At 53.1% G+C, this 13,134-nt stretch overlaps 1 protein-coding gene across 1 annotated transcript in view; it reads right to left on the bottom strand.

Moving 5' to 3' along the window:
* The window catches only part of TENM4 (teneurin transmembrane protein 4), a 385,687-nt gene extending 374,139 nt beyond the window's left edge, over positions 1 to 11,548 (bottom strand). Inside the window, exons 1-2 of the mRNA XM_065882183.1 lie at positions 11,263 to 11,548; positions 8,242 to 8,511 (exon numbers count right to left, since the gene is read on the bottom strand). Coding sequence (XP_065738255.1) covers positions 8,242 to 8,511; positions 11,263 to 11,485 — 493 coding nt within the window. The 5' untranslated portion in view covers positions 11,486 to 11,548. The remainder of the gene's footprint in view (positions 1 to 8,241; positions 8,512 to 11,262) is intronic.
* Between the last annotated feature and the right edge of the window lie 1,586 nt (positions 11,549 to 13,134).

The following is a 13,134-nucleotide window of genomic DNA, read 5'->3' as shown; positions in this document are numbered from 1 at the left end:
AATTAACATTCATCAGATCCTGCTATGTGCCAAGTACCATCTTTTAAACTTATTATCTTTTTTAACTGAATTGCATAGTAAGAAATACATTGTAAGTGGCGACCCAGTACAGGTGCTGTGTGTAAAGTACAGCTAAAATAAAAATTCACAAAATAACACTGACTTCAGTACGTTTGATGTACTCTATTCTATTCTACTCCTCTCCCATCCATTTATTCCCGTTATTTTAAATGATGGTGCTGAAACACAGCACTGATTTCAGGATCAGTTACGGCCCACAGCTGGGAAAAGGAAGCCCTGTATCTTTCATGTGCACACTTGCCTTTTGTGCTCCTTACAGCTTTAGGAGGTAGGCATGTGTTCATACCCACGTCGCAGATAAAGAAACTGAGGCTCAGTGAGATCCAGTCGTTCGCACAACATCACCCAATTCCTGAGTGGCTGAGCTGGGATTCTGAGTGTGACTCCAAGCCCATGCTGTTCCCAGTTATCTTGCTGCCTGAGAGTCCAATGATCCCATTTGGCTCGGGGGGAAACTGACGTCCAGAGAGGAAAAGTAACTTGCTCAAGGTCACACTGGGTCTGGTGATAGAGCCTAACACTGAAACCAGATTCATCCCTGGATTCCACACACCCCAGCACTGGAACTAGGCTCCTGTGGGCAGGAAGCTCCTTCCTCACCATCGGTTACTCTCTTTCCTCCCTGAAGTCATCCTGGATTATATGAAGTTGAAACCGGCCAAGAGCCACTCTCCCTGGACAAAGCTGAGCTTACAATAGGAAATAATGCCTTGCAAATGTCTTTTGGTAGGAAGTTCGTCATTATGCACATCATTGCTTCCACTGGAACTGAAAGTCATGTCGGCTCAAATTAAAAGCAAAACTCTAGATCACTGTACCTCTCAGCACACACAGCGGGTCCTAACCTAGTTTCACAAATGCAATCTATCTTAATTTAGCGTAGCTTCCCGGGCCTGTTTTTCCCTCCTCCCAGTTCAGGAGGGTGCGCTTGTATTAGCACGTACTGCCCACCAGGGAGTGCTGCAGTGCGCACCAGTGGGGAGCGGATTCGGGATGTATTTAAAGTCTTCTTACAAGGAGCTCACAAGAACAACAATATTAGTGGCTGTCAGATACCAGCTCCCGGATCACAGCAATTCCAGCAGAGGTGGTACTATGGAGAGGAGGCCCCAGGTCAGACTTCACCAAGGCGGGCTGAGGCAGCTGAGCAGAAGGAAGGGCTGGAATTATGGACACAGAGAAGCCAAGATGATAACAAAAGAGATGGGACCAAGAGTCTCCTGGGGGCAGCATGACAAGGCTGGGAGCGGGAGTTGGGCAACAAGGTCGGAGATCCAGATGATCAGCAGCTTGATGGAGGGAGTATGGTGTGAGGAAGGGACAAGGGGTGTGGTTCATGACCAAGGCCATGAGCTCTGAGAGAGACAGTGGGGAGCAGCATGGGACAGGCCAACGCTAAAGGACTCTGCAGCTGGGCTGAAGGAGCTGTGAGGCCAGGAGAAGGATCAGGTGTGAGCCCCCTCCCCTTAGAGTACCTGGGACCCCATTTTGGTCACAGAACCTAAGAATACTGTGGTCTTCCTCACTGCTCACGAGGCCCTGGGGTGGAGCAGGGAAGGGCAGCTGGTTCCCCTCCCCAGGTACAGACCCCATCCTCACCATCTCCATGCACTGGTCCTGGCCTGAGCGCCCACCCCCTTTCCTGAATTACTGCAGTAGCCTCCTACTCAGACACAGCCTGCTGGAGTTCAACACTGCTGCTTCCAGAATGACCCTGTCCAAGTATCAGTCAGACCCCGTCAGTCCCCAGCCCAGAGCCTCCTGTGATTCTCCCAGCAATGGCCTGCACGTGGGCCCTACCCCACATGCCCTCTCTGATCTCCCCACTGCAGCCACACTGGCCTCCCTGATATTTTGGAACAATGCAGACACCCTCCTGCCCCAAAGCCCTTGAACCCGCCCCTCCCTCTGCCGGGATGGCTTTGCCTCCGGACTTCCTCGCCGCCAGCTCCCTCGCCTACCTCACATGTCATCTTCTCAGTGAAGCCTCCTCTGGCTTCACCCCCGGTCCCACCCTGGCATTCCCTATCCCCTCTCCTGTAACACTTAACATCTTGAAACATCCTATATAGTGTAGTTTTTAAACTTTTTGATCAGTCTCCCCACTGATGAGCGGGCAGTTTTGTCTGTCTGGATCAGGCTGGAGCCCCAGTACCTAAAACAGTAGGTGCTCAACAAACAGCTGCTAAATGACAGAGGATCTGCCTAACTCTCCAACTTTCCCTCCCAGCACTCTCTGCCCCCATATCCCCAGTCACACCCGATGTTCCAGCCTCACGGGACACACCTGACATTTGTCCTCCTCCACGCCTTCGTCCACAGAGAATGCCCTTTCTTCCCCCTCCTTACCTGGTAGAATCCCTCCCGTCCCTCAAAGCCCAGGGACCAGCACTTCTTCCATAAAACCTTCTCAGAAACCTACTGGTTGGACTTCTTCCCTTAAACCTCTACAATGCCTACTTTAAATGTCTTTTCTCCAGCATGTCGCAATTAGAGAGTGACCTGGTATAAGCTCTAGGGTCCTGCGTAGCTCTAACAGGTTACGGATTCAATTTCTCTTCCGGCAGTTTCTAACAGTGACAAAGAAGTTTACCTTCCGGATACAGCAAGAATCAGCTCTCAGGTTGTGTATATTTTATTAGCATTGAGCTAATGAAAACATGTTTCTATAAAGCAGAACAAACTGCAGAGTGCAGTGGTCAGGAAAGGTAACAGGCAGTGGGGTGAGGCAGATCTGGATTCAAACCCTGGCTCTGCCATTGACTAGCTGTGCCATGGTTAGCAAGTCACCTAAGCTCTCTAAATCCTAGTTTTCTTGACTAAGAAACTAGTCTAGGAAAATGGGGAAAGGTTAAGAATTCATGCGTTTGTCGTCTCTAAGGTTCCTTCTAGCTCCCAGATTCTCAGATGCTCTGACTGTACTAGGCCCTCCTCAATCCTTTTTGGAACTTGGGGGCTTACAGTCCTCATTATGTGGATAACTCTGTCCAGTAAGAGACTCTAATTCCCTGAAAACATCAGGTACTTCTGCAGTATGGGAGAAGGGTAGTCAAATATAGGGGTATAATCCCTACCCCAGCTGAACGAATCCAGCTTCCTGTCCTAGAGAAGGGAGCCTTGTGTCCAGTGGCTGAGTAGCTACAGTACTCTGGCCGCTTAGGGAATTAATGAGAGCTTTTCTTACAGATTTTAAAAACTAAATCTGGTGAGCACGGGGCCAGGGAGGGTAGAGGATAAACGGAGTTAAATTGGTAATGAGCTTCTTTCTCTCTGGGCTTCAAGATGCTCACCTAATCTACAGACTCTCAATGAACAGTTTGGCTGCCTAATTAGTTTAACCAGTAATCTCCCTTTTGATACCCAGGCTGCTTGATAATTTGGGTGTAACTGTGATTGTTTCATTGTTTCTTTTCTAAGTGAATTTCTCAATTTGCCTCTGGGATTAGAGCTCGGGAGTAAATTCTCACCATTCCCCAGACCCACCACACCTCTTTATGCCTCCAAACCTTGGCTCCAGCAACCTGCCTCTACTGGGAATGCCTCTCTCAGATCCCTCACGCTCAGTGCAATCCTACTCGGCTGGACTTCAAACTCTGGTACACAGTGTGAGTGGAACTAAGGGATGAGCCTTTGTACCCTCAGGGCAAAACGAATGGCTCCTTCTACTGTCATCCCACAGCTCTTTAAACAATATTAATAGCTAAAAGCCTTTTAACCGTTTTTAAGCGCACGATTCAACGGCATTAAGTACATTCACACTGTTGTGCAATCATCACCGCTTTCCATGTCCAGAACTTTTCCATCATCCCAAACTGATACTTGGTACCCATTAAACACGAACTCCCCATTTCCCTTCTCCCAGCCCTGGGTAATCGCTGGCACACTGTTTCAGAAATGACGAAACTGTGGCATAGAGAGGTGAGGTGACTTGCTCAAGGTTTCAGAACTGGGACATGGTCCAGGATTTGTGACCAAGTCTCCTCACTAGATCTGGAACCAGCTCTTTCCACCCTGCCACACTGCCTGCTAAACCTCCACCACAGATAGGGCTGCAAGGCTGTCACAGCTCCACCTCCCCTGCTATTCCTCTAGATTCTTGATTCTAGAATGATGCCTGGTCCACTGAAGGAGCTCAGCATAGCTACAGAACAAATCACAGAAGGAATCTACAAAACGGACACCGCGTCCACCTGACCCTGTGGTTGGAGATGGAGCTCACAGTGCAACCTCTGCTTTCTAAAGAACACTTAGAGGATGTCAAGTGTGTGCCCGGCATGATGCCAGCTCCTGCTGGCTGTGGCCCTGCTCAGCAGGAGAGGCCTGGGGGCCGGCTCCGCCTGACGCCCCTGAGGGGGAAGATTGGTGTTTACATTACCCCGTCAATTCTGTATTTATTTTGGATATTAAGCAGCGACATAAAAGCTGCTGACATTAACCTTCAGGGGCAGAAATTGGCTTTAATGGACCCCATAAAAAGTTATTATTGATGGCAGCTGCAGGCAGCTTCACCATGACCTCAGCAAAAGCCTCCACCACTATCAATACTGTTGACAATTACTATTGACTAATGCAAGGCTGGACGTGGAGGCAGAGTCGATGTTCCTGTGGCTGGAAGTTGTGGGGGGTCATGCTTTGCTGTCCTCAACTGCTGATTCCAAAAGAGGTGGGCAGAGGGCTCAAACTATAGCATCAGAGAGACCTGAGTTCAAATCCAAGCTTTGCCGACTTGCTGAATGACTGGCTGTACAATCTCTGGCAAGTCAGTTGACCTTTTGGGAGCCTCAGTTTTCCCATCTGGGAAACGGAGGTGCCACGGTGCTGTCATGAGGGTTGAAGGCAATGGCCCTTGTGCAGCAGCTTGACATGATAGGTCTTCAGCATGGCCTCCCCCTGCTCCTAGAACTGGCCGTAATGCGACGTGTTGGCTGATAAGCCCAGTGGAGTTAAGCCCTGTTCTGATGGTAAGATCAGAGTTCTCATCACAGATAAAAGAGAGAAGTGGGCTCAGGGGGATGAATGCGAGACAAAGAGACGAGGGCAGGGGAGAAAGATGTGAGAGCGGAAGGGGCAGGAAGAAGAGGGGGAAGCTGGGAAAGAACGGAGACTTCTGCATAGAGCCTGGCTCCAGCTCAGCAAGGTACACGGCTGCCGCACGCCCTTCACCTCTGAGCCCCAGTCCTCAGCTGCAAGTTCTGGTTGACAACAAAGCTGTCAACCTCCTTTGGTGGATAAAGGGGAGCCATCCCTATGGCTCCTTCACTGCCAGGATGAGTTACTGTCATTATTTAGACTCCAGTATAGCAAAGCCACTAATATAATTTTGCAGCCTGAAGCAAGTGGACAGGTGCAGGATGTCTGAGTTTGGAAGTCCAGGCCTGGAAGGGACGAGGCGGCCAGGGAGGAGCTCTTTGTTAGATCCACCTGCCCACCTCCTTTGCCTGCCCATCTTCTGTGAGCACAGAGAGACTTAGAGTGCTGTGGCCCAATGCCGAAATACATGATTGGAAGGAGAGGGTGGTATGGCCAGGGAAGCAGGCAACAATCTCCCTGCCCCTGTTATCAGAGCCTGAAGCGCTTCAGGCTTGCCGACTATGTCGTTATCACACAACAGAGGCTTAATTCAGCTCTCAGGGAATATACAATAAAGTGGGTGGTGTGTGCCTCACTCTGTCATGATTTTATGGAAAAATGATCATTTGTCACCATGGCAAGAAGCCTTCACACAAACTAACAACCCAAGTACTTTGCTGCAGAGGAAATTCACTATGATTAGGGCCACAAGGGTAAAGGTTTTAGAATCATACAGGCCTGAGTTCAGATCTCGTCTTGCTATGTGACCTACACAGGTTTCTTAACCTCTCTGGGCTACAGATTCCTTATCCGGTACAGTGAGGGTAATAAAACCTATCTCAAGGTGTTGTAGAAGGAGTAAATGAGGTCATACAGCTAAGCACTTAGCACTGGGCATGGGGGTCTAATAATCAGTAGCAGGTATTAACTAGTATTGTTGTTATTACTATCATGTTCCTCTTATGCACCTTCACTTTAAGGTAAGGACTTCGAATCACGGAATCCTAGATCTAGAAGGGCCTACAGGTGATTCAGCTCGCTTATTCTCCAGAATTTTTCACTGGAACATTGGTCCCGTTGCATGCTCTGAGAATAAAGGGTTTTTTATTCTCAGATCAATTTGAGGGATGCTGCGTATAACCCTCCTTGCTAATATCTCCGTTAGCATGCATATTAAGGCTCTGAGAAGTCCTGCAGTAAGGAAACTGGTTTAAATTCCTTTAACTCAGTGTTTCCTACATTATTTGACCACAGAGCACTCCCCTCCACCCCTCTTCAATCTAAGAACTATTAACATTCTCGGAATACAAGGAATGCTGATTTCATTAGAACTACTTATTTTACAGATGAGGACACTGAGGTCTAGAGAAAGGATCTAACTTATCCAATGCTACCCCCTAGGTCAGTGATGGCACTGAGGCTTCCTGCCTCCCAGTTAGACACCATTTTCTCTGCACAGGCCTCGCGCATCAAATTCAGCATGCAGCGCAGAGGAGAGAAGGGGGCTGCTGGCTGGGCTTGGGCCTAGGAGGTGGGAAGGTGGATGAGGGAGGGTGGAAAGATGTGAGAGCGGAAGGGGCAGGTTCCCCCACTGCACAGCGGGGAACCCCTTCAGATGCTGAGGTCACTGACCCCCTCCCAGGGCTGGTGGAGTATCAGGGGAGGGTGACACTGCCAAGCTGGTATTTGGGACCTGCTGTTCCTCTACCGCTCAAACAGGTGCGTCCCTAGGAAACGCTCCAAGCTCTCTGGCAGCAGTGGTGGGACAGACAGTTGCAATTCTCTTGCACCTGACTGTTTTAGGAGATGGACTTCTCCACCTGACCCTGACCTTACCTAGTCTCCTGCCTGATCCCAAATCTGGGATTGTGTTGTGCCATAACCCACTGGAGCATCCTTTCCAGAGACTAACCCACATAAGCCTTCACCTCTGACCTGGTGTCTCCACACACTCCCCCCGCCACCCTCAAACCACTTCTCCAATTCCCCCCACATCCTGGGGAGGAATCAAAGGATCCTGCATTTAGAGCTGGAAACCAGTAGGGGGCACTGGTACCTGGCTTGGTTCTTCCAGTTCTCGTTCAGATTGCCATCCCCACGTCCCCCTTCCCACCTCTGGTGTGGCAGGGCCAGCAGACCCCCTCACTGGACCTCTGGGAAACAAAGCCCTCCCCGGGGCAGAGGGGCTGTCCTGGTCTCTGCCACCCTCCCTAAGTCTTTGCTGCTGGACTCCAGCAGGACCCTCCTTCCTTCATGTGGGCCTCATCCACAAGCTGCCCAGAGACTGTGGGCACAAGGTGCCACAGAAAGGGAAATTCCCTCAGCGGGTGGCCCACTGCAGGGCTGCATCTATCTCAGGGCCCCTCAGAGATCTGCCAGCAAGGTACGAGTGAAGAGGAATATCCTGAAACACGGCTCCCTTTCCTTCCCCACAAAAAAGGAGATGTGTGAATAACTTGTCCTCTTTTTCTCCCACAGCATCTCTCTGGCCTTGGAAAAGAGCTACAGAGATGAGAGTGGAATAGAGTCCAGAAACAGCACTTCCTCCAATCTGCAGATGAGATCATGGGAAAGCTGGCGTAAAAATACGAGTTTTAAGTTACTCCAGCGTGACAGTTTTCATGTGAAAGCTATCCTCTGATCAGCGTAAGACCCTGGGGTGGGGCAGCACGCGTGGCGGGCGCCCAGGCTGGTTGGGCACCTGGAGGCTGGAGGCTGCGTGAGCAGAGTTCTGCCAGGACCAGGCACGGCGACCGCCGGAGAGGATGAGCTGCAGGGGATGGGCTTCCGAGCGGAAGCCTCTGGCCCATCTGCTCCCACCCGCACAGGCACCTTGTAAGCAGTAACCCTGCCCCATAGGCACCCCTCTCATCTGGAATGAAAGTGCGGCAACCCGTCTCCAGCCTGTCACCCACAGGCGGGGGTTGCACGCGACCCTGCGAGAGGCTCTGCCTTTTGACGACGGACAGCAAAGCAAGTTTCCACCGAATTCACCGGAGCCCCAAGGGATGGCGCAGAAGACCAATACCGTGATTAAAACCCCCGGCCCCATAACCCAGGCGCCCGGCACAGGCCAAGCGGGCTACTCACCCGTCTCTGCGTTCTCGTGCTCCGTGTCGGTGAGCGTGAGGTTGGAGTTGGCCCGGCTGGACAGGCAGGAGCTGCGCCCCGACCGTGTGCTGCGGCCCCACAGCTGCACGGGGTGCTCAGGGGACAGCACAGGGTCGGCCTCCAGGTCGGCCTCGGAGCTGGCCCCCATGGAGTAGCCACAGTGGGGGAGGCCGATGTCTGTCCGGTACAGGGTCCCGTGCGGGGGCGTCACCTCCCCCAGGCCCAGCTCACGCAGAGTGAAGTTGGTGCCTAGGAGGGAAGGCAGGGGAGTGGGATCAGGGCGTGGGGGGGGGGCATCTCCCCACCAGAAGCCCGGCCCCTACCCCAGGACTCACTCTTGTCCTTTGAGTTCACTGTGATGTTCGATGCCCGGGCCTTTCCTCTGCACCCTCTCCACCAGCCCAAACCCTCCACCCCTTTATGGAGGGCCCAATACAAACGGCCCCTCGTCTGAGAAGCCTCCCCTCACGCTACACCCTGTGTGGGAGTCACTGCTTCTTCCTCCGAGCTGCCTCTGAGAGTCCTCGGCCCTGGTCCTCCTGCAGAGCAGAGCTGCGTAAGAGCCTGGGTCCTCTGCTCGAGATGCCTCCACGGGGGCAGGGGCTGTGTCCCGTTCATTCCTATTCCCTGGGCCTAGAAGGCAACCCGGTACCCAGTGCGGGCTCAGTATGCGTCTGCTAAATTGGACGGAGAGCTTCAGCTCTCCTCTTCCAGCCCAGGGAGGGCCTGCCAGCAAGGGGGGCTCCTGAGCAGGGCAGAAGCCTGGTCCATGAAATGCCAATGGTTCCCTGGGACCAGACGTTCCTTTCCAGCCAGCTCAGGAAAGCCTGGAGCAGCAAAGTGAAGAAGATGGTGACCGGCTGAGAAAAGTGGGCCTTGCACAAGGAGGTCGGCTCTGCCTTCTGTTTCCTCACGCCAGGTGGGCTGTGACAGGAACCAGCAGCCTCTGGGGTAACCCAGGGAGCCAAGCACACAGCCGAGGCTGGGCCACTGACAGGTCTCTCGAAGCCCCGGGAAAGCCTGGCTGTGCCCACGACAGAGGCTGGGAAGACCTGGGTGAGGGGAGTTCACTCAGGGATCAGTGTTTGAGGGACAAAGGGGATACTGACTTCCATGGGAAACACAGCCTCCACATTACTCAGTGTTTACTCAGGGACAGCTTCTTCCATATTTTTAACATTCCCACGGGTGTTCTGGGGGATGAGGAAGACCGGTAGACGAAGGCGCTAAGGATCATATTCCAGTTAAACCACCGATCTAGGAAATGGACTCACAACCAGGCAGCACCACATTTAACCCAATCCAAGCTGCCGTCGGGTACTGATGTACAGCAACGAGCAGGGCGTGGTGCCTGACCTCACAGAGCTCACAGTCAAGCGGGGGACACACAGCCCAGGCCATGATGAAGGGCTAAAGCCCAAAGTGGGGGGATCCACGGAGAGTGTGCTGGGAGCACAGAGGCAGAGGGCGGGGTACCAGGGTGGGAGCTCAGAGGTTTGTGGACGAGAGTAACCGGGAAGAGCGGAGTAAGAAGAGAGAAGAGGCAGATGCCCGTGCTTTGAAGGATCCCGCAACCAGGGTCAGGACTGAAGAGGACAAGCCTGCAAAGGAAGGAAGAAGGAACTGCCAGTGAGGCAGGAGGGGAACCCCCAGAGACGGCCTCCTCTCCCAGTCATGTGCATCGCTCTTAACCAGGAACCCCTGTGCCTCCCGGGGTCCTAGTCAGCTCCGTGTCCAGCCTGCCACAGAGTAAGTGCTCAGCGAAAGGTAGTTAAATAATCAGACAGACACACTCTGGTAGCACTCTGGAGGATGGATAAAGGGAGAGGGAAGGTGGGAGGAGAGAACTCTGCTACCCTCACAGGATTTTTGGGGCTCCAGGGAGGTAACGGGAGAGAGAGAACTTTGTAAGCTGCAGTGCCCATGCCTGCCTATGAGCTGAGAATGCTTCTCATTTGTTATTTATGAAGATAAGAGGGGCTCCCTTTGGAGCCTCCCGTGCTAGGATGGCATCCAGGCCAACCTGGGCCTGGCAGGGCTCACCATTTGTCCCCTCTGCTCACTGAGACCCAGAGAGAACAATCAGTAGCCAGCAGCATTTCTGAAGCACTTGCTCTGTGCAAGGGTCAAATGCTCTATTTTCAGTCCTCATCAATCCTCCCCACCACCTTGCAATTAGGAGGCATGGCTGTGATCCCACGGCCCAGGTGAAGACACTGAGGGCAGTAAAAATGGCAAAGCCAGAATTCAAATCAGGTCAGTCTGATGTCAGAGTTCGAGCTGTTAACCACAAATGGGAAAGAGCTGAAGACCCCTCGTCTTTTTTTTTTTTTTCGGTACGCGGGCCTCTCACTGTTGTGGCCTCTCCCGTTGCGGAGCACAGGCTCTGGACGCACAGGCTCAGCGGCCATGGCTCACGGGCCCAGCCACTCCGCGGCACGTGGGATCTTCCCAGACCGGGGCACGAACCCGTGTCCCCTACATTGGCAGGCGGACTCTCAACCACTGCGCCACCAGGGAAGCCCAGACCCCTCGTCTTTAAAGCAGGAGAGGCAGCCTTGTTAACAGGTCAGCTTTCCTGTGGATCCAGGCCTAGTGGGAGAGGCATGGCGTCATCGCACTTACCTCGCAACGCGTCATCTCATTAGTCCTCAGGACAATTCAGTGCAGTAGCGAGTACTCATGGCCATCTAACAGGGGAGGCTTAAAGGCGAGCTGGTGGTGGTCAGAACTCAGCTCCTAACCACCTCATTACGCCCACGAGGGGGGTGAGCATGAAACGAATGAACTAAGAATGAACTACAAGGCAGGCTCTGACCAGGTCTAGGTGCCAAACTAGCGGAGTGTTGGCGCGGACGGGCGCCCTCCACGCCGCTGGGCTCCAGTCGCTGCTCAAGCGCGCCCGCGCCCACGCCCACACCCGGGGGGGGGGGGGGGGAGGGGGGAGGGAGGTACACCAGTGCGCAGGCGCGCCTCAAGCCCCGCCCCGGCCGCCCTCACCTGCGCGGCAGAACTCCTCGGCCTCCTGCGGCACCATGTCCTTGACGCGGCTGCCGTAGGCGAGGCGGGCGTCCTGGTCGTAGGCCTTGAGGGTCTCGCTGGAGCTGTAGGATTTCTGCGGGGCCTTGCCCTCCTCGCTGTCTGCGGACGAGCTGGTGTAGCGGCGCTCGGCGTCGCGGCGCCTGGTCAGCGAGCGGTACGGCTTCCTCTCCTTAACGTCCATGGCCTCAGGCCGGCGCTCCTCCACATCCACGAACAGGGTCCTCGCCGCACTCAGGGCCGAGTGGTCTGGAGCCCGAGAAACCAAAGAAAGGGCGTCAGTTCCGGCCCCAGAGGGCAAAGGCAATCCCTGGGTCCATCCCGGACCTCGATTCACCCGGCAGTGCTGTGGACAAGGGGCCTCAGGCTCTGGAGGTGAGGGCGTCGCTCCACGGCCACGCAGCCATAAGTAGCACAGAGGGACTTGCACCCAAGGCTTGTTATGATGAATCCTTTCTCCTCCTGCTACACGACCGACCTATCCCCCCTGTGGAGATGCCCTCAGCCTCTCCTTCAGTGATGTCTATCAGGAAGCTGACAACAAAGGCCGGAGGACACTAGTTTTCCCAATCCCGCTATAGATGTGACTCACGTGTGTGTTCCCATCAGGCCTCCGGCTGGGACAGGGCCTCACGCAGAACAGGGGCTCTTTAAGGATTTGTGAAATGAAAGACTATATTCAGGCACTGGGGTAAGCGCTTTGCATATATTATCTCATTCAATTGTCACACGTCCTGAGATATTATTACTGTCTCCGACCTTTTCTGGAAATGAGCCAAGGTATAAACAACCAATCCACAGTTATCACCACCAGATAATGAAATGATCACCCGCTTATTGTCTGTTTTCTTGCACTCATATGTAAGCACCATGAGAGCAGGGGCCTTACCTGTTCTGCTCACTCCTGATCTATTGCACCTGAAGTGAAGCCTGGTGCCTCCAATGCATATTTAATTATCCAACCAGTCTCCATCTGACAGATGAGAAAACTGAGGTTCCAAACCTCCCTCAAGGTGACTCAGGTGGTAAGTATCAAAGTCAGGATCTGAAACCAGGTCTGTTTGGCTCTAAAGTCCGAGTTTTTCCTATTTTATTATGCTCCCTGAGTCCCCTCCCACCACACAGAAGTGTCCTTCCAGCTAGGCTGGGCCTGGACTACCATGCTGATCAGAGAACTCCGTCACCTCCAGACTCATCCATCTCATCGGAGGCACCATCGGCACCTGGGGAAGCCACAGCACCTGCCGCATATGTCGGGGTTGCCAGGCTGTGTGGCTGGTAGGAAGCTCCTAATCTCCCTTTCTCCTCTTTTCCCCATCTTGACCCTTTTGCCCTAGGCCGACACATTTTTTAAAGCTCTTATAACACCGCCTCTCTCTTTCCAGATGTCTTCCTCTGGCTCTGGGGTAGCAAACGTAGCCCCCTACAAGAGCCAGGAGGTCAGCACAGGAGGAAAGCAGGACATCCTGCACAAAGGATGATGAGCGCTCCTTCTTGAAACATACAACCTTCTCAGTTCTTTCATTGTTCCACTTTCCAGAGCAACATGGGTATACAAAACCTTCTACTGCGTCACTGTCCTATTAGAGAAACAACAGAGCAAGAGCTGTCATCAGGGAGTCTCAGTGCCCAGGGTGTGGCCTCTGACCAACAAAGAGGGCGGGCCTGTTCAACGGGGCAGTGGGTGTTCAGTGCCTACCAATGCTGTGACATAGGAGTGCAGGGGGTCTTGTGAATTTTTATGACAAGCTGGAAATTTGGACTTGGATGTAAAATGTATGATTTTTAAATGTAATCCATTATTACACGTAGGCCAAGTTAAACACACTGATG

This window comes from Phocoena phocoena, chromosome 8 (genome assembly GCF_963924675.1).
Source record: "Phocoena phocoena chromosome 8, mPhoPho1.1, whole genome shotgun sequence".
Classification (NCBI taxonomy): domain Eukaryota; kingdom Metazoa; phylum Chordata; class Mammalia; order Artiodactyla; family Phocoenidae; genus Phocoena; species Phocoena phocoena.
This window is presented reverse-complemented; position numbering and strand designations above follow the sequence as displayed.